This window comes from Vulpes vulpes, chromosome X, assembly GCF_048418805.1.
Source record: "Vulpes vulpes isolate BD-2025 chromosome X, VulVul3, whole genome shotgun sequence".
NCBI classification, from domain to species: domain Eukaryota; kingdom Metazoa; phylum Chordata; class Mammalia; order Carnivora; family Canidae; genus Vulpes; species Vulpes vulpes.
In genome coordinates, this window is record NC_132796.1 from 117,961,359 (window position 1) to 117,982,923 (window position 21,565).

At 39.0% G+C, this 21,565-nt stretch overlaps 1 protein-coding gene across 3 annotated transcripts in view; it reads left to right on the forward strand.

The window, feature by feature from the left end:
* The window catches only part of PASD1 (PAS domain containing repressor 1), a 92,420-nt gene that overhangs the window by 39,104 nt on the left and 31,751 nt on the right, over positions 1–21,565 (forward strand). For 2 of the 3 annotated variants that reach the window (XM_072743460.1, XM_072743459.1), the window contains exons 4-9: positions 771–859; positions 3,158–3,247; positions 11,069–11,168; positions 11,593–11,706; positions 14,295–14,425; positions 17,037–17,122. In XM_072743460.1, coding sequence (XP_072599561.1) covers positions 771–859; positions 3,158–3,247; positions 11,069–11,168; positions 11,593–11,706; positions 14,295–14,425; positions 17,037–17,122 — 610 coding nt within the window. The remainder of the gene's footprint in view (positions 1–770; positions 860–3,157; positions 3,248–11,068; positions 11,169–11,592; positions 11,707–14,294; positions 14,426–17,036; positions 17,123–21,565) is intronic. The other variant, XM_072743461.1, reaches the window with a different exon arrangement.

Genomic DNA, 21,565 nt, shown 5'->3' on the forward strand with positions numbered 1-21,565 from the left:
CCCACTAGGAAATCAAGAATTGCTATCAGAGTTATCTTTGTCAGGGGGTTTAACATTTTTAAAAGGGATCAAAGTCGTATGCTCTGGGTCTCTAATTGTTCTGTGAGGAGAGGAAACTGATAGTTATTGACATGCATTACAATAACTGGAGATTGGACGACTGTGTTAGAGAAATACCTGTGTTAGTGATGTTAGCGGAGTAGGTGGGATTGGGGGAAGTGGAGGGGACAGATATGGATAGCAAAGGCTCTGAGTGAGCACAGCAGCAAAACAGTGCTCATTGGGAAAACCAGAAAATCTTGAAGAATGAAGAAGGATAGATGGGAGATACACCATTGTTAACAGCTTTGAAGAGATATGAGATAGGGCTTAGGGATATTCTAGTTAGGTATCCGCATCTGCCTAGAGCCCTTGACACAGCCTATACCTTCTCTGGCATGTTCTTACTGGGTTTTGGTGGAATGCAGAAGACTTACAGAAGTCAAGGAAAGGAAAGAACTAGAGGTTGAAAATCATAAAGATTTTGGAGAGGTGTGTACAGTGGAAATTGAGTTGGATGATCTTCAAGGTCGTTTTCAATTCCAAACACTTCTCTGTTTATGATAATTTACAAGCAATTAGTTAGTCTACATCGACTCCTTCATTAGCACTCAGCATTTTCTCATGAGAGTCTTTTCTATAAAATTAATTATAACTTTGAAAAATCTAATACCCATAGCTAATCATTTTAATGTGACAGTTTTCTATCCTTTCTTTGTTTTTCTAAAAAGGCACAGTCAATCCAGAAACCTCTAGAGAGCGATCTAATTGGATTCCATCATTCCAGAGCTATGAAGACTTCAAGTGTAAGACACTACAAGTAAGAGGGGGTTTGTTCTTGGATTACTTCACTTCACCGGTAGAATACATCCAATAGAAGATAAAGAATAGTGTTTTTAGCAGTGTGGCTAGGAGACCATGCATATCAGATTTACCTCGGGAGCCTAGTAAAAATACAGATTTCTGTGACCCACTTAAACTGTCTGAATCAGAGTCTCAATTCTGAGAGGGCCAGGAGGCTGCATTTTTAACAGGCTCTCCAGACATTTCTTATGCCAACTGAGTTTCAAAAACCACTCATCTTGAGTGACAGCAAATATGAACAAGTCTTCGCATAGGTTAGTGGCAAGTTAAATAATATCTGGTATACCATTCAACGTAGAAAGTTAGCCTCTAAATAACAAGCCTTCAAGTCTTCCTTTTTCCTCTCAAGGACATGAGGTGTTTACGGTTTCTATCTCCAAGGACACTGTTTAGTTTCACTTAGTTCAAAGGCCACAAACCAAAGCCTGAATGATCATGGTGTTTTGAGTCAGACAGATGGGGCTGTAGAATTGTGCCTTTGTCATTTACCTGCTCTGTGTCCTTGAGAGAGTTATCTCTGAGCCTTGATTTCTTTCTCTGTAAAATGGGTATTAAAAAATCTCTGTCACTGATTTGTTCTGAGAATAAAGCAGACATGTGTAAAATGTCTTAGTGCACTTCCTCACTCCCTTCTTCATGCTGTTCAGTGTCCAGTATTTTCTATTCCCATGTCTCTCTGTATTGCAGTCTGAGTCATTTCTTCAGCTCTGTTTTCTTTCCAGGTCTGTTCTAGCATGCTATTTAACTGTACAGTGAGTTTTTATTTTTGATGATAATTTCATTTTTAGACATTTTGTTTAGTTTTCACATCTACTTGGTCAGTTTTGAGTATCTTGTTCCTTCATCATATTTCCAATACCCTTCATTATTTATTTAAGCCATTTAAGCAAACTTGAATTTTATATTCTGTCTTCAATAATTATGATATCTGCTGGTTTTGAGTATGATTCTTCATTTTATTATTTGTACTGTCCCTAGTTCATGATGTTTCATTTCTTCCTGTGCTAGTAGTATCTTATTATAAGCTCCTGTTATTTGGAACTTTATCCACATGAATTCTTTGAACCCTGGTTTTAGAATGATTCTCTGGAGAAGATCTGGGGTCAGGAACACTTTACACTAAATAATTGGCTTGGGGTGTGGAAGTCTACACAGGTAGTTAGTGAATTCTAGCTCCAAATCTGTGTGAGTGTGGGCTTCTTTTTTTAAGATTTTATTTATTTATTCATGAAAGACACAGAGAGAGAGGGGCCGAGACACAGGCAGAGGGAGAAGCAGACTCCATGCAGGAAGTCCGATGCGGGACTCGATCTTGGGACTCCAGGATTGTGCCCTGGGCCGAAGGCAGACGCTCAACCACTGAGCCACCCAGGTGCCCCAAGTCTGGGCTTCTGATTAGCAATTCTCAGATGAGGCTAGCTTTAGTTTTCCTTCTCTAGCCAGAGCTGAGGCTGAGGAAGGCATGTGAATTGACTCTGTCCCTTTGCTGGATAAGATCTATTTTGCCTGCTGACAGTATTACCCTTTGGGAAGCTTGGTCTTATACAGAAGTCTCTGATTTCACTTCCTACCTTGTGTAGGCCTGACTTTGCTTTCTCTCCCCCAATCTCTATGCCATCAATGCTGTGCAGATATTTCCAAGGCAAATACAGGCTCCAATATCCCCTTACCCTTTAATTCCCATGTTCTAGTCATTTCTGATATCAGACTGTTTGCTTTACTTTACTTTAAGCTTGGTTTCTTTTGAAATATAAGTTCTTATATATTTTATTCATCATTTTAGGGGTTCTCTCTACCAGGAGGCATTTGTCTTGATATCAGATCCATTATATAGCAGGAAAGTAATGGCAAATCCATATTTATAAGTAGATGACTAAAATAATGACAAATAAAACTGCCCTGTGAATATTCTTAGCATTTATGAAATTAATTTTGAATTGAATATGAAACAACCTACATACAGAAATAATCTTCCTAGCTTATATTGGAGAGTTTTGTGTTAATTGGGTGTAAGTTAAAATTTGTTTCTCTAAGTGACACATCGTTTGATAAACATCTCATGCTTAAGGTTAAGTAGATTCTGTGTAGGAGGCAGAAGAATGGAATTTTAATTAAGTCTGTGCCTGCTTTATTGATATTTAAGGACCACAGTCATTTTCAGTGTGCTAGTATAATTATTTATGCATTTTGAAATAAAGCCATCATTTTATTATTGTTCTACTATTTAATCACATTATTATTCTCTTTTCATTAGTCATTAGATGGCTTTATGATAATATTGAGCACAGATGGAGTGATAATTTTTGTCGCTGGAAACGTCACTTGTCTCCTTGGCCATTTACCAGTAAGTATATACAGTTTTGGGGAAAGGATCATTCTGGTTTATTTTTCAGGGTTCATTATTTGTTTTCAGGAGCATTTAACTCAACAGAGAAGATGTTCTTTCAGTGTTGTCGAAATGTGTACCTGTTTTATTGTCATCTTCATTGGTTTCAGTTTTAAATCTATAATAACGAATTCTGGTAGGTAATGCAATACTCTGTGTGTATGTGTGTGGGGGGGGGTTGTAAACTGCCCCCGAGGCAATATCCAAAGAAGAATGTGCTTTTTGAAATGTCAGTCTCCTCAGAATCCAGTGGCTAGCCTCCAAGGTGATTGCTTTGCGAGGCAGCCCTCACTGGGATAGATGTGTTGGGTTTTGGACATATTCTACTATGTACTGATTAAACAATGAATGTCATGATTTGTTTATGCTGGCTCATGGCATCCATTCCCAGATCTGATTTGCTTTTTGTTTCTTTATATTACAGAACAAATTATGATCTCATTTAGAAAAATTATAGAAGGGATGACATAGTTTAGCTGGAGACATCTACCTATGAGTTGTAGTCAGGGTCTGTGGTGTCCAGAAAGGTCACTCAGTCCTGAGCTCTTTGGTGTCACTCTGCCCCTCTTTAGGAAAGCTTTCTCTCTCTTCATAGGACCATTGACTTAGAATATATGATTTCCTAAAAACCTTTCTGGATCTTCAGGCTGCACAATGAAAGTACTACATATCTTCCTATCCCATTAATGCATATGTGTGAAGAGAAGATATGTAGAATACATCCACCTCCACTCCTGAAATCTTTGTCATTTGTCTAATTGTGTGAATCATATTTGGATCATTGCTTTTACCATATATTCCTCATTCCACAGAATTGTCTAAAGAACCTGACGAACTCTGACCCAGAGATCTATAGCACTCAAGTTTAGAATATGTAAATTAATAGGAGTCTTATTACATTATTCTTTAGTTAAGTTAGAAATAGATTAGAAGCTTATTCCACCAGTTATGCCATTCCAGCCAATATGTTGCATGTCCCAGTTGGAAGCACAGAGAGCTTTTCTGCTCTTTTCTCTTTACTTACAGATAGTATGATCCATACCTTTCTTTCTCATTCTCTTTCTTTCTTTTAGAAAACAGGTTACATTTTCAAATTCAGCTTAATATTTGTAGGATACCAAAACAGCTGAATAAAATACAATTATTAGAGATTTTCATTGAATTGGACTTTAGAGTACTTGTATCATGGAAGAACGGTTTTATTAAATATATATTACAGAAAGAGTGTATGAGTATAATCCATGACAGGTTAAATTTTGTTACAGTAAAGACCAGAAAACTTCCCAAATTCTTGTATTAGATGTTACTTAAACCAAATTGGTCATTGAGTGAGACTGGTGAATTTTTCCTACTACATGAGGATTTTATGCAGGGATGGTCTTAGTTGTATTATCCTTGTTTCTTTATGTAATTTGGTTTAAAGTTTTCACTCTCAAGAGGATCTTTCATCTTTCAGCATTTTCAGTAACACACACGCATGGACTCATCCTAAGGTAAAAGAGCCTGGGATGTGGGGTTCAATCTTAAATCATGAATTTGATTACCTGAGATGGGTATAGTGTTGTAAAAAAAAAAAAAAGGCCTATATCTGAGGCATTATTTCACACTTTTCCTCATTAAGTCCCAAGTCTTCTTAATTTGTAACAACACATAATTTTTTCCAGGCTTTGATTTAAAATTTAATTTTATAACTCATATTAATATAGAGGCTAAAACATTTCTAGAGTATCTTCCTGGCTCCAGGAATTTACAATTTCACTAAATATCAAGATACCTCTGTCTCTTGGACAACTCTAAAGCGATAACATTGTGGGTGGGAGGAACTTTGTCTTTGAAGTCAAATAATCTGGAGATTAAAATCTAGCTCTGTCACTCACCAGCTACATGAGTTTTAGTTTCTCATCTGTAAATGTGGGAAAAAACACTACTTAGAGAGTGACTGGAGGTGGGCTATTACAAATGTGGGGCTGGTGAAGACCTGCTTTATCAGGTGACATTTGAACAGAGGCCTGAATGGAGTGAGTATGTGAGTCCTGCAGATAATTGGAGCAAGTATGTTCCAGGCAGAAGTAAAAGCAAATGAGAAGGCACTAAAGCACAAGTGTGCTTGGTGTGGAAAATGTATGGTAGAGGGGCTGTTGTGACTGGAGCACTTTGAGCAAAAGTAAAAGTACTAGGAGGTGATAAGGTCAGAGCAGTAACAGAAGCCTGCCTTGTCTAGGGCCATTATAATGAATGTGGCTTTTCCTCTAATAAGGGAGAAAGCCATTGTGGTGGTTGGAGCAGATGAAGGGAATTATCTGAACTTAAGTTTTTTCGGGATCACTCTGGCTCTTATGTTAAGAATAGGCTATGGGTTGTTTGTTTTATTTTTTAAATTCCACATAAGAGCAAAGGGAAAGAGAGAGAGAGACAAAGCAAGAGACAGACTCTTGTTTTTACCAAGATCCTATCTATTCACTTGCCAGAGAGATTGAGAGCTCAAGCACAAGCGTGGCATGGGGATGGGGGCAGATGGCAGGCAGAAAGAGAGGGAGAAACCGGCTTCCCCCTGAGCAGGGAGCCCGATATGAGGCTCCCAGGACCCTGGAATCATGACCTGAGCTGATGGCAGATGCCTAAGCGACTGAGCCACCTAGGCGCCCCAAAAAACAGACTATAGAGAACAAACTGATGTTCACCAGTGGGGAGATGGGTAAGGGTGAAACAGGTGGTGGGGATGAAAGAGTGCATTTCTTGTGATGAGCACCGGCTGTTGTATAGAAGTGGTGAATCACTATATCGTACACCTGAAACTAACACAACACTGTATGTTAACTCTGCTGAAACTAAAAAAAAAAAGAGTAGGCTGTGGGGGCAGGCATGAAACATAGGGAGTCCACTTGGAAAGCTGTTGCAATAGTCCAGGCTTAGATGGTGATGGGTTGCTTTAAGGTGGACATGGAAGTCATCAATATTTTATAGGTAAAATAAGTTTTGTTGATGGATTAGACAGGGGTGTGACAAAAAGATGTGAGGAGTCCAAGGTATGGTGTTGTTAACACATGCAATTATGACTAAAATTATATTATCATCATCATGGTATTAAATTTATATCTGAAATCTGCCCATTGTATTTTCCCAATCATTCATTTTTCCTTGACAGTGTTTTCCTTTGGAAAAACTTGCAGTCACTTTTAGTAGCAACTTGTAGTTTCTAGCAGCCTGCCCTCCTACTCACTCCACTTCATCACTCTCCCCCCCCCAAAAAAGTTAAAACTGTGAATTTACATATAGTTGTTCTCTTACAATTTTAAAACAAATGAAACTTTTCAAACACATTTCCTCATGGAAGCAGTTTCCCAGCATTGAGTTTTTCAGAAACTTTAGCAGGTTTCAAACATAGATATATGGTTAGTTCACGATAATGGTGATGAGTTTTGTTCTGTTCTCCCTGCAAAGCTTACAGCAAAGTAGAGAATTACTAGTGATGAGTCTTGTTTGAATCAAAATGCAGTCTGAATTTCGTGCAGAGGCTCTTATCTTTCCCTCTGCCCTATACAGTTGAACAGTTTTCTAATGCATGTTTAATGTGAATGTCTCTGCCAACAAAAAGATACATCTTGCCTGGATTCTCAGTAAATGTTATGGAGTATAGTAAATTCTTTTACTTTTTTTTGTTATGACTGAGGCTCACCATACTAATATTCGTGGGACAACTGATAGGTATTTGCAAACTTGGCTCTTGAAAAACCTCCTTAACTTTTCACTGGTATTTAATCCTTGCTTCATTAAGCTTTGAGTGCCTTGATCTTTCTGCCTTGTGTAATAAGAAGAGCAAATGCCAAAGATTTACAAAAATAATATGATGTTGATAATGTTTTCAGATCTCTGCCCTTTATCGAACTGTGGAGCAGGATCACTGGAATGATCGTTACATTCACTTTTTTTAGTTGGTGGTCAATTCCAGGGCATTCATTGTCACTATTACATTCCTTAAAGAATGTAGTTAATTAATAAGAAACTAATTGCCAGTATTTCCATCCAAGGGAATGTACACTATCAAAAGACTGCTCACTTTGAATTCTTTTATGTAACAATGCTATCCTTTATTCTTCTACTAAAGAAAGAACTGGTGAGGCATGGCACTTTGTACCTCTTATTATGGTCTTATTGTATACTTTGCATCATAATTTTGTGCCTGTCTCATCTGCCTTACTGAACTATGTATTCATTAAAATTAGAATTCATGAGAAGATCATCATTTTTAACCCTTATAAGTACTCAGTAGAAAAATAACTTGATAAATTGCTTCATGTAGAATGTCCACAGTGCAGAAACTGACCCAATAGCAAGTCATCTGCTCCTGATACAAATTGGGCTTTGAGGCAGCCATGGTGTATTGGAGGGAACACTGGACATAGAGTTAGTTGGATGGACTTGGGTGTGAATCTTATCTCTGAACTTCTGACCTCTCAATAATTGGACAAGCCTTAATTTCCTCATGAACAAAACATGGGATAATTCTTCCTCTCTTAGGGTATTATGTAAGCTAGTTTATATGAATACACCTAGCACAGTGTCTGGCATAGAGCAGTTGTTAATCATGGGTTAGACAAATGAATGGATGAGTGGGCTCCACTGACCAGAGGTAACTTGGTTTGGTACCTAAAGTTTATTTTATAACTAAACCAATAAAAGAATTTTTATTGGAAAAGTTAAGTTTAATGAAAAATATCTAGATTTATTTTGGGAAGTAAATTTCTTATTGAGTGACTTTCATTGTCAAAATATGTCGCCTGTTTAATTTCATAATGTTTTATTTGCTAAGTTAAGGTAATATTTCTGCCCTGAATCGAACCATGCTTTTTCTTGATTGAGACAGGATCCATCTGCTAATTTGAGCATGGGCTAACTCATAGGCTATGCTGGCTTCTACAAATAGGCCATAAAAATATATTTCTGAATTTTGACTGTATATTATTAATATTAATCAGTTACAAATTATTTGATTTTGTGGTTCATCACCCAAAACCATTATTTAGCTACAAAGAATAGTTTATTACTTTGTTCCTATCACATTAAAAACTCATTACTTAATGTCTGATATTCAATTTATCCATATGTCACCATATTTCAGCTACATGGTACAGCATTATTCATTCATTTAACCAACATTTATTGAGTGCTCACTTGTGCCAAGCTGTGCTCTAAGTGTTGAGGATGTAACCGTGAATAAGACAACCAAGGTCTCTGTTCTAATGCAATTTACATTTTACTGAGGGAGATGGATAATAAACAGGTAAAAATATACATGGAACTATAATATTGGATAGTGATGAAGGTAAAAATATACATGGGACTATAATATTGGATAGTGATGAAGGTAAAAATATACATGGGACTATAATATTGGATAGTGATGAGTGTGCTGTGAAAAAAAAGTAGGAAGAGAAAGTCAGGAAATTGGTGCTTTTTCAAATACTTTTGAGTAGAGAGTTGGATGAAATAAGGGAGAGTATCATAAATATCTGGGAGAAAATGTTTCACACTGAATGAAGAGCAAGTTTAAGGGCGCCAAGGTGTCTTGTTTGCTTGGTGTATTTGGAAATAGAGTTTAGTGTACCTGGAATGCAGTGAGAAAGAATGAAAGTGGGAGGGACTAAGGTCAATGGATAGCAAGGAACCAGAACAGAAAGCTGTATAAGCCATTGACAGTACTTTGGCTTTTCCTTTGAATAATTCGGGTAGCTGGTGCAAAATGTTAGGTAGAGGAATAACTTGACCTGACTTATGTTTTATTTTTTTATTTTTTTAAAAAGATCTTATATATTTATTCATGAAAGACACAGAGAGAGGCAGAGACACAGGCAGAGGAAGAAGCAGGCTTAATGCAGGAAGCCCAATGTGGGACTTGATCCCAGGACTCAAGGATCACACCCTGAGCCAAAGGCAGACGTTTTAACTGCTGAGCCACCCAGCATCCCTTGACTTATGTCTTAAATGGAGCACTGTAACTGCTCTGTGAAGAATGGAGTGAGAACCGGGGTGTGGCAAAAATAGATGCAGGGAGATCAGTTAAAGCTGTTTGTGGTAATCCAATCTAGAGATAGTGGCTTAGCCCAGGTGGTGAAAAGTGGACCAATTCTGCCTGTCTTTTGACTGTTTTACCAAGAGTTTGCTGATGGGCTGGGTTTGGTGTGTAAGAGGAAAAAGATAAGTCAAGGACAAGCATGTGGGTAAACAGTGGTGCCTTTTACTGAAATGTGGGAGGAGCATGTTTTGTGAGGGAAAAGATCCAGGTACAGTGTTTTGGATATCTTAAAATTGAAATCCTGTTAGACATCTAAGGTGAGTTGTCTAGAAGAGTCCAGAAAGAAGTCTGGACCAGAGGTAGGAAGATAGATGGTATTTAATGAGATAGAACTGAAAGAGAACACCCAGGGAGACAGTACAGTGAAAGCAGTCCAATGACTAGGCCCTAGGCACTCCAATGCCAAGAAAACTCCAGCAAAGGAAACTGTGAAGGAATGGCCTTTGAAGCAGAAGGTAATCCATATTTGTATGGTATCCTGAAAGCCAAGTGAACAAAGTGTTTCAAGAAGAAGGAAGGATTTGTTGTATCAAATTCTACAATGTCAGGTAAGATGAGGGTTGAGAATGGACTATTGGATTTGGCAATGTGGAGGACATTGGTGGCCTTGACAGAAGTGGAGTGGTTAGGGTAAAAATCTAATTAGTGTAGTTTCAAGGGATAGTGAGAGCTGAAGAAAAGAGAGGCAGCAAATATAGTTCTTTCAAATATTTTTGTTCTAAAGTAAAGCAGAGAAGAGCTGGAGGAGAGAGTGTAGGGTCAAGGAAGGTTTTGGATTTTTGGAATTTTCTGTGTGGTTTTTTTTTTTTTTTTTTAAGATGACTGATACAGTAGAGTCTCTTATAAAGGATTTGCATGCTATGGGAAAGTCCTGGTAGAGAGGGAAAGCTTGATGATGTGGGGGACGGGGAAATTTCTGGAATGATATCCTTGACTAGTTGAGGAAACTTATTCATTGGAATAGGAGAAAAAGTAGGTCTCTAGCCACAGGAACAGATAGGTTGGTATGGTATATTTGATGGCAGGAAGATATTGACACTTCTTTTACCCTTTGTTTGTAATCACAATAAGAAATGAGATCCCCAGCTGAATATGAGGGGAATGAGGGAGGGTTGGAGATTTAAAGAAGGAGAAAAAGGCAAGAAATAGTCACACCGAAGAGTAGCAGAGTGCTTTGTCTAGGGAAATGTAGAATGATTTCTAAAGAGATCTGAGTACTCATATAAAATGATATATAACATGGTTGTGGTTTTTTTGCCATAGACAAGCAGTTTCTTGGGTGAAGGTAGAAGGTAGATCAAGATTTGAAATTTTCCCAGGCAGATACATCAGACAGAAAGAGAACATGGGAGTGATTATAATGATTATAGTGATCCACTAAGGGATCTGAGCTGGGTAAGGAGGGATGTGACAATTTGCAGGAGATAACGCCCAGTGGAAATGTGATGGGAATGGACTGGAGGTCTCAATGTGTGGAATTATTGTGGGAGAGGTAGAGTACTTGCGTGAGTGCACTGCGAAAGGTAGGGGGTACTGGGCGTAGAGTGGGATAATGTGAACTGGGACTTGTAGAGAGGCATAATACATACATATGACCATGAGGTGGCTGAGGGGGAGCAGATGATGATAAGCTTACTGGAGATAAGGAGGTGAAGAAAGTACCCAGTAGTAGCAGATATAACAAAATGTATCCTCTCTTTCTCAAGAATGATCTCATAGGCAAAAAGTTATTAAGTCTTCTGCCTGATAATGAGAAAAACGAAGTCTATCGAAAGATTGCTCTCAAACTTCCTTTGTCAAGCTCAGGTACAGATCATTTTTTCTCAATTGTAAGTTCTTAGATTTTTCTTTTAGAGACGAGTAGCAGTCACTCAGAGAAGTAATAAAAATAAAAACATTAGGGACAATATAGCTGCTGATTATGTATTAATGTAATTTCACAAATTATATTTCTAGTATTAAAAAATTTCTCCTCCATTAAACCTTGTTCTTTATCATGAACTGTGATTATTTCAGTTTTCATATAATTGCATTAGTGTTCTATAAATAATGTTCTAGCTGGTACTCCACTCTACAGATACAGCATAGATATTTATGCAGTGCTAATGTTCCTGGAAAGAAAATAATGTTTTTGTAAAATCTGTTCTAAGTAAGATGATAGTCCTATGAAATAATCCTGCAGAATATGGTAATGTACAATTGTAAACTTGTATCTGTTCTTTTTTCTTAGTGGGAAAACATATTGATTTTTGCTGTCATTTTAAGAGAGGAGATGTTGAACATAGTAGCAGCCCTACTTATGAATACGTGAAGTTCATCATCACAGTCAAAGATATTTCAAGTGGTAAGCAATTCAGTTTTTAATCTGATCTAGATGAAGTTAATGTGTTACCTAGCCCTTCATTGCTGACATAAATGCCGTTCTGCTGGTGGTACTCTCACATCCTGTGATATCCCTATGACCACAGGTTTTGGCCACAGACATTAATCAGACTTTTAAAAAAGAATCCTATGATTAAAAAAAGGCAAAGTAGACAATAAAGGCACAGACATAAATGGATTACCAACAGAAGGACCAAAGGAAACCTCTGATACAAAGAAAGAGTAAAGTAATTGTTCCAAAGGATCTCATTGTTTTAAAAATGGACCTGCTAATATGAAGCACCTTGCTTGTAATTGCCTCTGACCTTTTTCTCTGTAACCAGAATTCAGGATAGATAGCTTAGATACTTACCTGACACTAATCGGAAAACACAAGATATTATATTTAAAATGTTTCATTATATTTAATGATCTCATTCTTCAGTTCCTTGTTCATTAAAGTAGCTTTCATTTCTATTACGGCAGTTATGAATAAATAGAAGGTTTGTGCCAGTAGACACTGCCACTAAATCAGTACCCAAAAATCCTTGGGCCTCTAGCTTTTTTGTTCAGGCTCTTTGAATTTGAGCAGAGTGCAATGTTATTGTGAAAGAGTGTAGTGAGACTGCGCAGTGAAAGGAAAGGAGCTTTTGGAGATGATGAGGACTTGAAACATAAAGATATTATTACTGTCCAGTACGATGGAGCAGCTTACTTATGAGAGTTGTAATTACTGTTTATTGCTCTGTGGAAAGTAGAAAAAACAGGGAAATAAGGGAAACTTCTTTGAAAAATGGAATTCCTTTTACAGAAATATCTCACATATATTATAAAACTCTCGTCCTTGTTGCAATCCTTCTATTCTTAAAAAGTATATTAAATACTCACTTTAAAAGTATAGTGAAATTTACAAGGTAGGGCCACATGGTAACATGATGGACTGAGCTAATAAGAATGACTCTTTCCTTCTATAAAAACAGGGAAACAATTCTTAAAACATAAAAGAAGTTTGATGCATAGCCAAGCTTAAAGGAAAGGAAAGTCCATGGGTGCCAGAAATTAAAGGAAAAAGTACAAGATTGTCATGGTAACAGGAGGCCTAGGTGGTGGCCTAAGTGGGCTATAAATCATACATGGGCTCCTTTGACTGGTGTCTGGAGTTCTAATATTCATTCAAGGACCAACACATAAAGCCTAGAGACTTCAAATGATTGGTAAAATTCTGTCCACTGGCCTAGAGGAAGAATAAGTATGCCATCTCCCTCAGAATTTGAATGGGAGGGATCCCTGGGTGGCACAGCGGTTTGGCGCCTGCCTTTGGCCCAGGGCGCGATCCTGGAGACCTGGGATCGAGTCCCACGTTGGGCTCCCGGTGCATGGAGCCTGCTTCTCCCTCTGCCTGTGTCTCTGCCTCTCTCTCTCTGTGACTATCATAAATAAATAAAAAAATTTAAAAAAATATTAAAAAAAAGAATTTGAATGGGAAAAAATGTGTTCTTTACAAGAAATCAAAACTGAAATCTGTGTTGTGTGGATACGGGGTCCAGATTTATAGTTTTAAAGGTTTCAGGAACTGTAGGCTGAGAAATTAACATAAACACTGATATGGGGCCATTAAAACATCTAGGGCTTGAAGCAGAGGTAAATGGCACAACAAATATGTGAAAAGATGCTTAAACTAACTGGTGAGCAAAGAATGAAAAATTTAAAAACCAGTGAGATAGCACTGTACACCCTTAAGAATGACAGCATTCAGGAAGTGTGAATAATAAGCAAATATTGGTGAAGAGGTGAGAATTAAAGCATTAATACAGTGTTGAGAGGAATGTAAACTCATGAAGCATTCCTGAAAAACAGGGTGAACTTAAGTTATGTTAATTATCCTGTGACTCAGCAATCCCATCACTGCGTGGAAATATACCAGAGGCGAACTTGCAGAGAGATCTGTGTATAAAGGGACACGTACTACGTATGTCAGTGTTGTTTGTGGTAGGAGGGAGTTAGAGTCAGACTTACGTGAGCATCTTTAGGGAAATGGACAAGTAAAATGTGGGAGACATACCATGTGGAATACTTTGAACGCAGTGACCTCTAGATATACATGTTACAACATGGTTAAATCTTAAAACCATATTGTTCATTGAAAAAAAGTAAGAAACAGAATGAGGTCCACAGCACAATGCCACCTTTCTAAATGATAAACACATACACATAAAACCAGACTACATAGTTTAAAGTGTATATATCAAAAGTGGTAGATGGCAATAGGTGCCTGTGGGTGGATAAGGGGCAGAAAGAAAAACAAGAGTGGAGACTGTGTTCATTACATGCCGTGAACTAAGAGTGTAAATAACTCAGTTCTTTGTCACTGAGGTCTGAAAATATAACAAATGAATGAATGAATGAGTAAATAAACAATGACAATTAGCTTAAAGAATGGTTGTCTCCTATGTTTGTCATGTGTCTTGGAGACTAAGGGTCAAACATCCCACTGAGGTGGCAGGTGTTCATCTTGTGTAGCCAGGATGCCTTCCTATTTAGTTGTCACATGTGTGTCTCTGTCTCCCTTAGAGCCTTTGGTGCTCTTCAGTAGCTTCTTCCCCAGCCACACCTATGCTGAATCGTTTCCTACATATCTTCCTTTGGAGGATCGGTTTTATATGGTGGGGTCCATTTGTCTCTTCAAGCCTCAGACCCTACAGGTAAGTATGTGTGTGTGTGTGCCTTTCCTACTGTGGCATTGTGGGCTTCCTTTTATTTTATTTTTATAAATTTATTTTTTATTGGTGCCAACATAGGGAATAACACCCAGTGCTCATCCCGTCAAGTGCCCACCTCAGTGTGTGGGCTTCCTTTGAAAGGCCATGGCCCTTTTGGTCCTTCCACTAGCAGACAGCATTGGTAAGGAACCCAACGCGTCCAGGGAGTTGCGCTAAGTAGGATATGTGAATGAGGAAAGATCAGCTCCTGCATTTCAGAAGGTGAACGTGTCAGTCAGCACATCCAAAAGGGATGCACAATCATTCACAAGTGATTTTGATGTGATATGAAAGAGGTATACGGGGACTGGGGGCTGAGACATATTAAGATAAGTGACCGTTTTGGCAGGAGGATAAAGGAAGATTTCTGTCACCAGCTGAGTTTTGAGGCCATTCTCCCCCACGTCCACCACTATGGCTCGCTTAGTGTTCTACTAACATAGCACTCACAGATTCTGCCTCAAAAAAGAAAAATCAGCCTTTAGAATTCATTGGATAGATTCAGGTTCAGTCAATTTATGCACTAAATATTTAGTAAGCATCTATGATGTCCATGGCACTATGCTAGGTTCTGGGGAAATATAAGAGGAAAGAGACAATACACAAGTATTATTGAAAAGTGCCACGGGGATGATTAAACAATCATATGCTGGGGGATCCTTGGGTGGCTCAGCGGTTTAGCGCCTGCCTTTGGCCCAGAGTGTGATCCTGGAGACCCGGGATCGAGTTCCGCATCAGGCTCCCTGCATCAAGCCTGCTTCTCCCTCTGCCTGTGTCTATGCCTCTCTCTCTCTATGTCTATCATGAATAAATAAAAAATCTTAAAAAAAATCATATGCAGATGGCTGCTGGCAATAGGGAGTTCGGGCAGAGTGGTCACGGAAGGTCTTTCTTTGATGACCTGTTTTTTGAACTGAGACCTGCAATGATGATGGTGACCCAGCAAAGAAAGGAAGGCAACCCAGGTCGAGGGTTCAGCAGCTATAAAAGTGCCAAGGTAGTAACTAGCTTGTAGGATACCAAGGAACAAATACCATTATGGGACTAGAAGAAGATGAAAGTGGGAAGGAGTAGTAGAAAATTAGATACAAGAGGTAGACAGAGGCCGGGTTATGGAGAACTTGGAGGACTGGAAGCATGAGTTTGAATTTTACTCAAGTGGAGTGGAAAGCAGGATGATGGGATCTGATATCATTGCTTTTGTTTTTAAAAGATGAGGCGGGCTCCTGGGTGGGAAATGGACTCTGGGGGAACCAAGAGCAGAGGCGAGAGGAGTGGTGTGAGGGGTGATGGAATGGGCTGGGATTGGAGTAATGGAGATAGAAGTACGCGGGTTGGGGTTGTCACTGGCAGACGGGATACAGAGTCTTTGCTGATGTGGTGAGAGTGGGTGGGAGAAGAGAGAGAAACGACTCCTAGCTTCTAGGCCCCAGCTGCTCAGTGAATGGAAGTGCCACCAGCTGACTTGAGCAAGACAGGGACGCTGTGGATTGGGCAGTGTGGGAGTGGGGGGCAAATCAAGAGCCACGTTAACATTATGATGACATTGTGACATACAATACATCCAGGTGCCTTGCGAGAGAAGCCTCTGGGTCCAGACCGGCAGTGGAACTTCATCCGAGTCACTTACGTCTTGTAGCTTCAGTTTCTTTTTCTGTAAATGGCAAGAATGGAACCTCCTTTTAGGGTTGTTGTGAAGGGTGAATAAGATGGCACCTTATGTGTGGTAAGCACTTGGGAAGTGCAAGCTATTACAGTCATCATAATCATCATTATCATTAGTATTGTGATCATTAGAATCCAGAGAGAGCAAAAGACATGCTTTACTTTTCCTCTCTGGTTTAGAATGTGGACTTTGACCACATTTCAGAAACTGTGAAGGATCCCTTTATATTCAGTTGTAGAGCAGTAATGTATGTCATCATTTTTTCAGATTTAAAATCGTGACAAAAGTGACAGAAAAGCAGTTGAAGGAAATTGCTTGATCTGATTGCCCCAATCATTACGCCTCTCTGGCAGCTCTCTGGGATTTGAGCTCTCATATTTGCGGCGAGAAGGCAGACATCCCATTTTGGGGTCACTTCCAAGTCTCCTCCCTCCGAGCAAAAAAAGATCTCATTTGGCACACTACCCTCATGGCACCGGGATCCCTATTTGTGATCTATTGAAGTTTTTCTCTGGGTTTCTAGAATATCTGTTCCATATTAGTGATCAAATCTTGTGAGAATGGAGGGCTTTTTGAAGGAAGATTTTTTTTTCACGGTGTGACTATGTAGCACAGTGGACAGAGCATTGAACTCAGTACATCTGTTTAATGGATCGGCTCTGATTTTGGGTCTACTAGCTGTGCCTCTCGGGCCAGATCATTACATCTCTACAATCCTTAGTGTTCACATCTGCAAAATCAAGCGTCTTTCTCACATTGATATGCAGATTAGCTGTGATACTGGATATGAGATTGCTTCCAAATTGGCTACATGCTATATACAAAAGTGTTGGGTAGCTTTACTATACAAGTACATTTTAAGTATCTGAAATGCCGGTTTTTCTGCAGGAACTTTGTGCTGTCAATAAAGCTGAGGATGAGGTTATGCTGATACAAGAAGACTCAAATGAAGAACATGTATATCCAGAGTACAGGTGAGAGGCTAATGCTGATGTAAGTGATGGAGACATACTTTAATGAAAGGACACACTTTAAACAACACTGAAATGAGAGAAATAATATCTACAAATATTTTCCCATTAAAATGAAAAAACAAACAATCGAATCCAGAAGAGCAACCTACTAGTCTGAATTCCTTTGCCCAGATAATATGATTCTAACCTCTCCAGCTGAATATAAATACAAGCCATTGGCTTTTTATTTATTTTTTTAAAGCAATAGAGGACACTTAACTGACACAGACATTTAATGACTTTCAAATTAAGACAATGCCTTTAAGAATGATACTTGATTACTACTTCTTCTTGAAATACTTTTAAATGTGTACAGCGAGTACACATTGTGGTCACTGCTATTAGACAGGTGTCCCTCTTTTTGTGAATATTATGTGTTTTTTAACATTTATTAATCAAGTTTCAAAGAACAGAGGCAGTATTCCATGATTTTGAGTGAGAAAAATAAAACTACATTCCTAACTCACAGGAAAATGCCAGTTGAACAGGTATCACTAGTAAATCCGTTATTTTACCTTTTTAACAATCCTCCAAAGATTTTTACAAAATCGAAATTGTTTGTGATACTATCTAGTTATTGAATACTTGATAAACTCATTGTAGGTATGTCTCATACTCATTGTAGGTATGTCTGTATGTAGAAAGCCATAATACTAGACACTGCTGGGTAGAGTATCGAGAGTGGATTGCATCTTTCCTTCTGCATGATAGTATATATGTACATGTAAATAAATAGCAAAATAATATATTAAAGATGTGCACCACATGCCAATAATACTTAAAAATAAAATAAACAAGATAATTTTTCAAGAGGTTTCTTATGATTAAAGACATGCTTGTGTGAGGTCTGGTGGTAAGGAGAGGGAGCTGGAGACTGTGGTCACTGTTGCTATTTGGTGGTGGGGGTGGTAAGGAAGAAAGAGCTGGTGAAGAAGTGAGTTAAACAGGAAATGTCTGACGTTCATCTGTGTCTGGATCTAAGCAATGGGGAGGGGGGGCGAGAATCTTCCCTTCCTGGCAGGAGAGTTTAGAGGTGTTTGGCTGTGAACCATTGTCTAAAGCTACACACAGAGCAATGGGATGGAAAGCAGAGCTCCCGGTGGCAGTCTGTTTGCATTCCATGTGCTTGGTGTCCTACAGCTCTCGCTAACGTGAGACTGCATTTGTAATTGTGTGAATGTGACAAGTCTGCTCATGCCAGGATCACACTCACTTGCACCAGCAAAAAAAAAAAAAAAAAATCTCTTTTGTGGAATCTCAAATATCTTGTAAATATTCAGCATTGTATTTGTGGTTTGTAGGTGTTGGGGATAGGACGAGTGCAAGGCCAGCTTAAAGGCTCATAGTCCTTCAACTTTCAATGTGCGTTATCACTACCGGTTATTCTTGTATTGTGTGTGGCTATTTAGGCTTTTTAGGCTTGACAGTTTCCTTTGTTAGTTTCTCTAAATTATCAGAAGACCTTTTACTGAATAATGTGGGCAATAGGATAGCTATAAAACATAACATGTTTAAACAATGTGAACTCAAGACACTCTCCTATCAGGAGAATATCTGAGATACAAAAGCGGCAAGCCCCGTGGGTAATGAATTTTGTATCTATCAGCAGATCATTGTAGCAGATATTCACATATGAGAGTTCAGAGGGTAAGGAAACCCGTGTTTTACTTTTAAGTGGAGTTTAATTGGATGAAAAATACTCTGATGCAAAAATGAGCCAGCTACTACATTTATGCCACTGATCTACATAGAATGTAAAATAAGTGTTTTCATAAGGCTTAGAGCTGCTTCTCATTGTAAGAAATTATTACTCCAGTGTGGATGAATGCACTATAGTTTCATGTATTCTGTACTTCCATAAAATACTACTAAAGTTCCTTCAAAAATTACGCAATGGATTATCATGTAGACAGTAAGGTGGAATAAGGACACTTAGGACAGAGCTGATGGATCCAATGAAGAAATTCTATTTAATTCCAGCCCTCCTGTCCCTTTCATATCCCTCCCCTCTCCTCCAACACCATGGTCACTGCTCTGCTCTCAGCCACCTCAGCTCTCAACAATGTCTCAATGATGGATTGTTGGTGGACCTGGCTCGTCCACTATCTTGAGGCCTGTAAAGGAGGACCCTGTCTGGCACAGAGCCTCACATTGAGTAAGCACAAAACAAACATCTACTCAGGGACCCACTGATTGATCGATTCCATCAAAATGGTAATCCATTCCATGCCGTGAGGCCTCTCAAACATAATGCAGTATTGTTATAAATCAGTGCAGACTAGTATTGCCTTATTTTTGTCATAGACTCATTCCTTGTCCTCAGGTTATTTTTAAATAATAAGGAGAAGAGATTGTCAGGGTCATGGTCTGCAGGCACCCAGAGCAGTCATTGTTAATCTGGCTCCCATTTTATAGACTGAGAGGGATGACTAGAAAACTAATCCGGCACAGAAGTCATAGGGACCTGCAGCTCCCAAAGTACTTCTGGAATTTCTCTTGGTAATTTTACATGTTCTTTGAAAGGTAAGAAGCATTTTCACTAAGAGGCTTGAAAGCTTTGTCTATGCTCATGAAAGAAACACAAAGAGGGAAATTTGAGGTTTGGAAGAAAGGATCTATTTCCATGGAGGATATGTTGTCCTTGCATGTTTCAGATTTGAGGCTAAAGAACCTTTCATTTCAGAAGAGGAACTCAGTGGTTAGGTTATTTTCCATTAAAGCTATAAATGCACTGGAGTGGAAGGTCTTGTTTGCTTGGACCACTGAAGATAGAAAGAAGTAAGGGGTACTCTAAAGTCAGTGAAGGGCAGACAAAAACTGGAATACTGTGTGACCCTCTCCTATATGTGTCCTGCTAAAGTCAGAGGGAAGTACGCAACTACTCTTTCAGTTTGGCCAGTGGTATGTAGAGGTAAGGCCTGGATTCTCCTTGTAGCATCATCTCAGTACATATGCAATCTGTACTTTATCCTTCACGGTAGGAATGCATGTTTATTAACTGAGTTATAAACAAATCTATAAGGTAGGGTTTAGACCTGTTGGAATATAGTCATAGAAGATATGCGATTTGCCCAAACTCAGAGTTGGTGCCGCAGTAGAGGTGGAACTGAGACCCAGATTTTCCTGGGCTCATTCCCGTCAGGACATCAGTTTCAGGAGCTGTGGCTAGTATGAGATTCCAAGGAGAAAACTCAAGAAGTCTTTAGGAAGTCCTTGATGGGGGATGTTACTGAGAGAAAAATCTTTATTCCCTTTAATTTTACCTTAAATGTAGAGGAGAGAACAATTCGTAGGGCGGAGACCACAACGATTAACCCTAACACTGCTGATGAGGACAGCATCTTCTCACCCTCGGGTAGAGTAAAGAACACTGGAAAATCAAATGGCAAGCATTTCCAAGTAGCTCTTATATTTGTTTGCGATCTTCAGAAACTGCTAGAGTGCTGGAATTGGTCCCTGGGGAGACTCCAACCTGTCAGCAGCTGCACCGAGAAGAATGTTCCTGCCTAATTCCCCTTTCAGCTTGTGTCAGTGAAGAGTTATGTTGTTCAAAGTGGGGAAGGGCATTTTATAAAGATGTATGATGATTCTAGTTAGCACGGTTTTGTTGTATGGAGCCTTGGTACTATTCTCTACTGACTTCATTCCTCATGTCCACCCTATCTTGGGCAGGAGACGGGCCCTGCACATCATTGGATCGCAGGCTGTTGTGTTGGGTTTCTCTGCCACTCAGGAGCTAGTTTGCCAGTCTCATGGTTCTAGTCCCAGTGAAGCTTATGCATACAGCAAATACTTAGCACCTACTCTGAGGGAAGTTCTGTTCTAGGCTCTGAGGACACGGCAGTGAACAAAATCCTTAACTTCCTAGAGCTTACATTCTAGTGGAAGAGAAAGATCATACATACAGCAATAGAACAGAGTAGGTTACATGGTGAGGAGGGCCAAGGGAAAAACAGTAAGCAATGAAGATGATTAGGGAAGATTCTCGGGGGAGGTTAAATTTGATTTAGGTTTTGCCATATGCAGTTGACATTCTTATCAGTTAAAAGATGGTGCAATGTTGGCAGTTCCTAGTGGTGTCACATATTAGGGTGGCCAGCTCCACTCTCCACAAGAGACCTTTTCACAGCCTATTGAAGACTCAGTCAAGTCTCCTTTCTCTCTCTGAGCAAGTTACTTGGCTAATTCTACTCCACACTACCAGCTGTCATCTTTGGCAAATAGGGTGGAGGTCTTGTGGTATAGTACTACTTAAAAAAAAACCAAACAAACATAGAATCAGGATTTTTAAACAACTACAGTATTTGGGTTTTATTCTTCACCTTGATCATTTACAAGTTGTGTGATCTTGGAAAAGACTCCTTGAGTCTCAGGTTCTTTATCTATAAACGGTGAGGATAATAA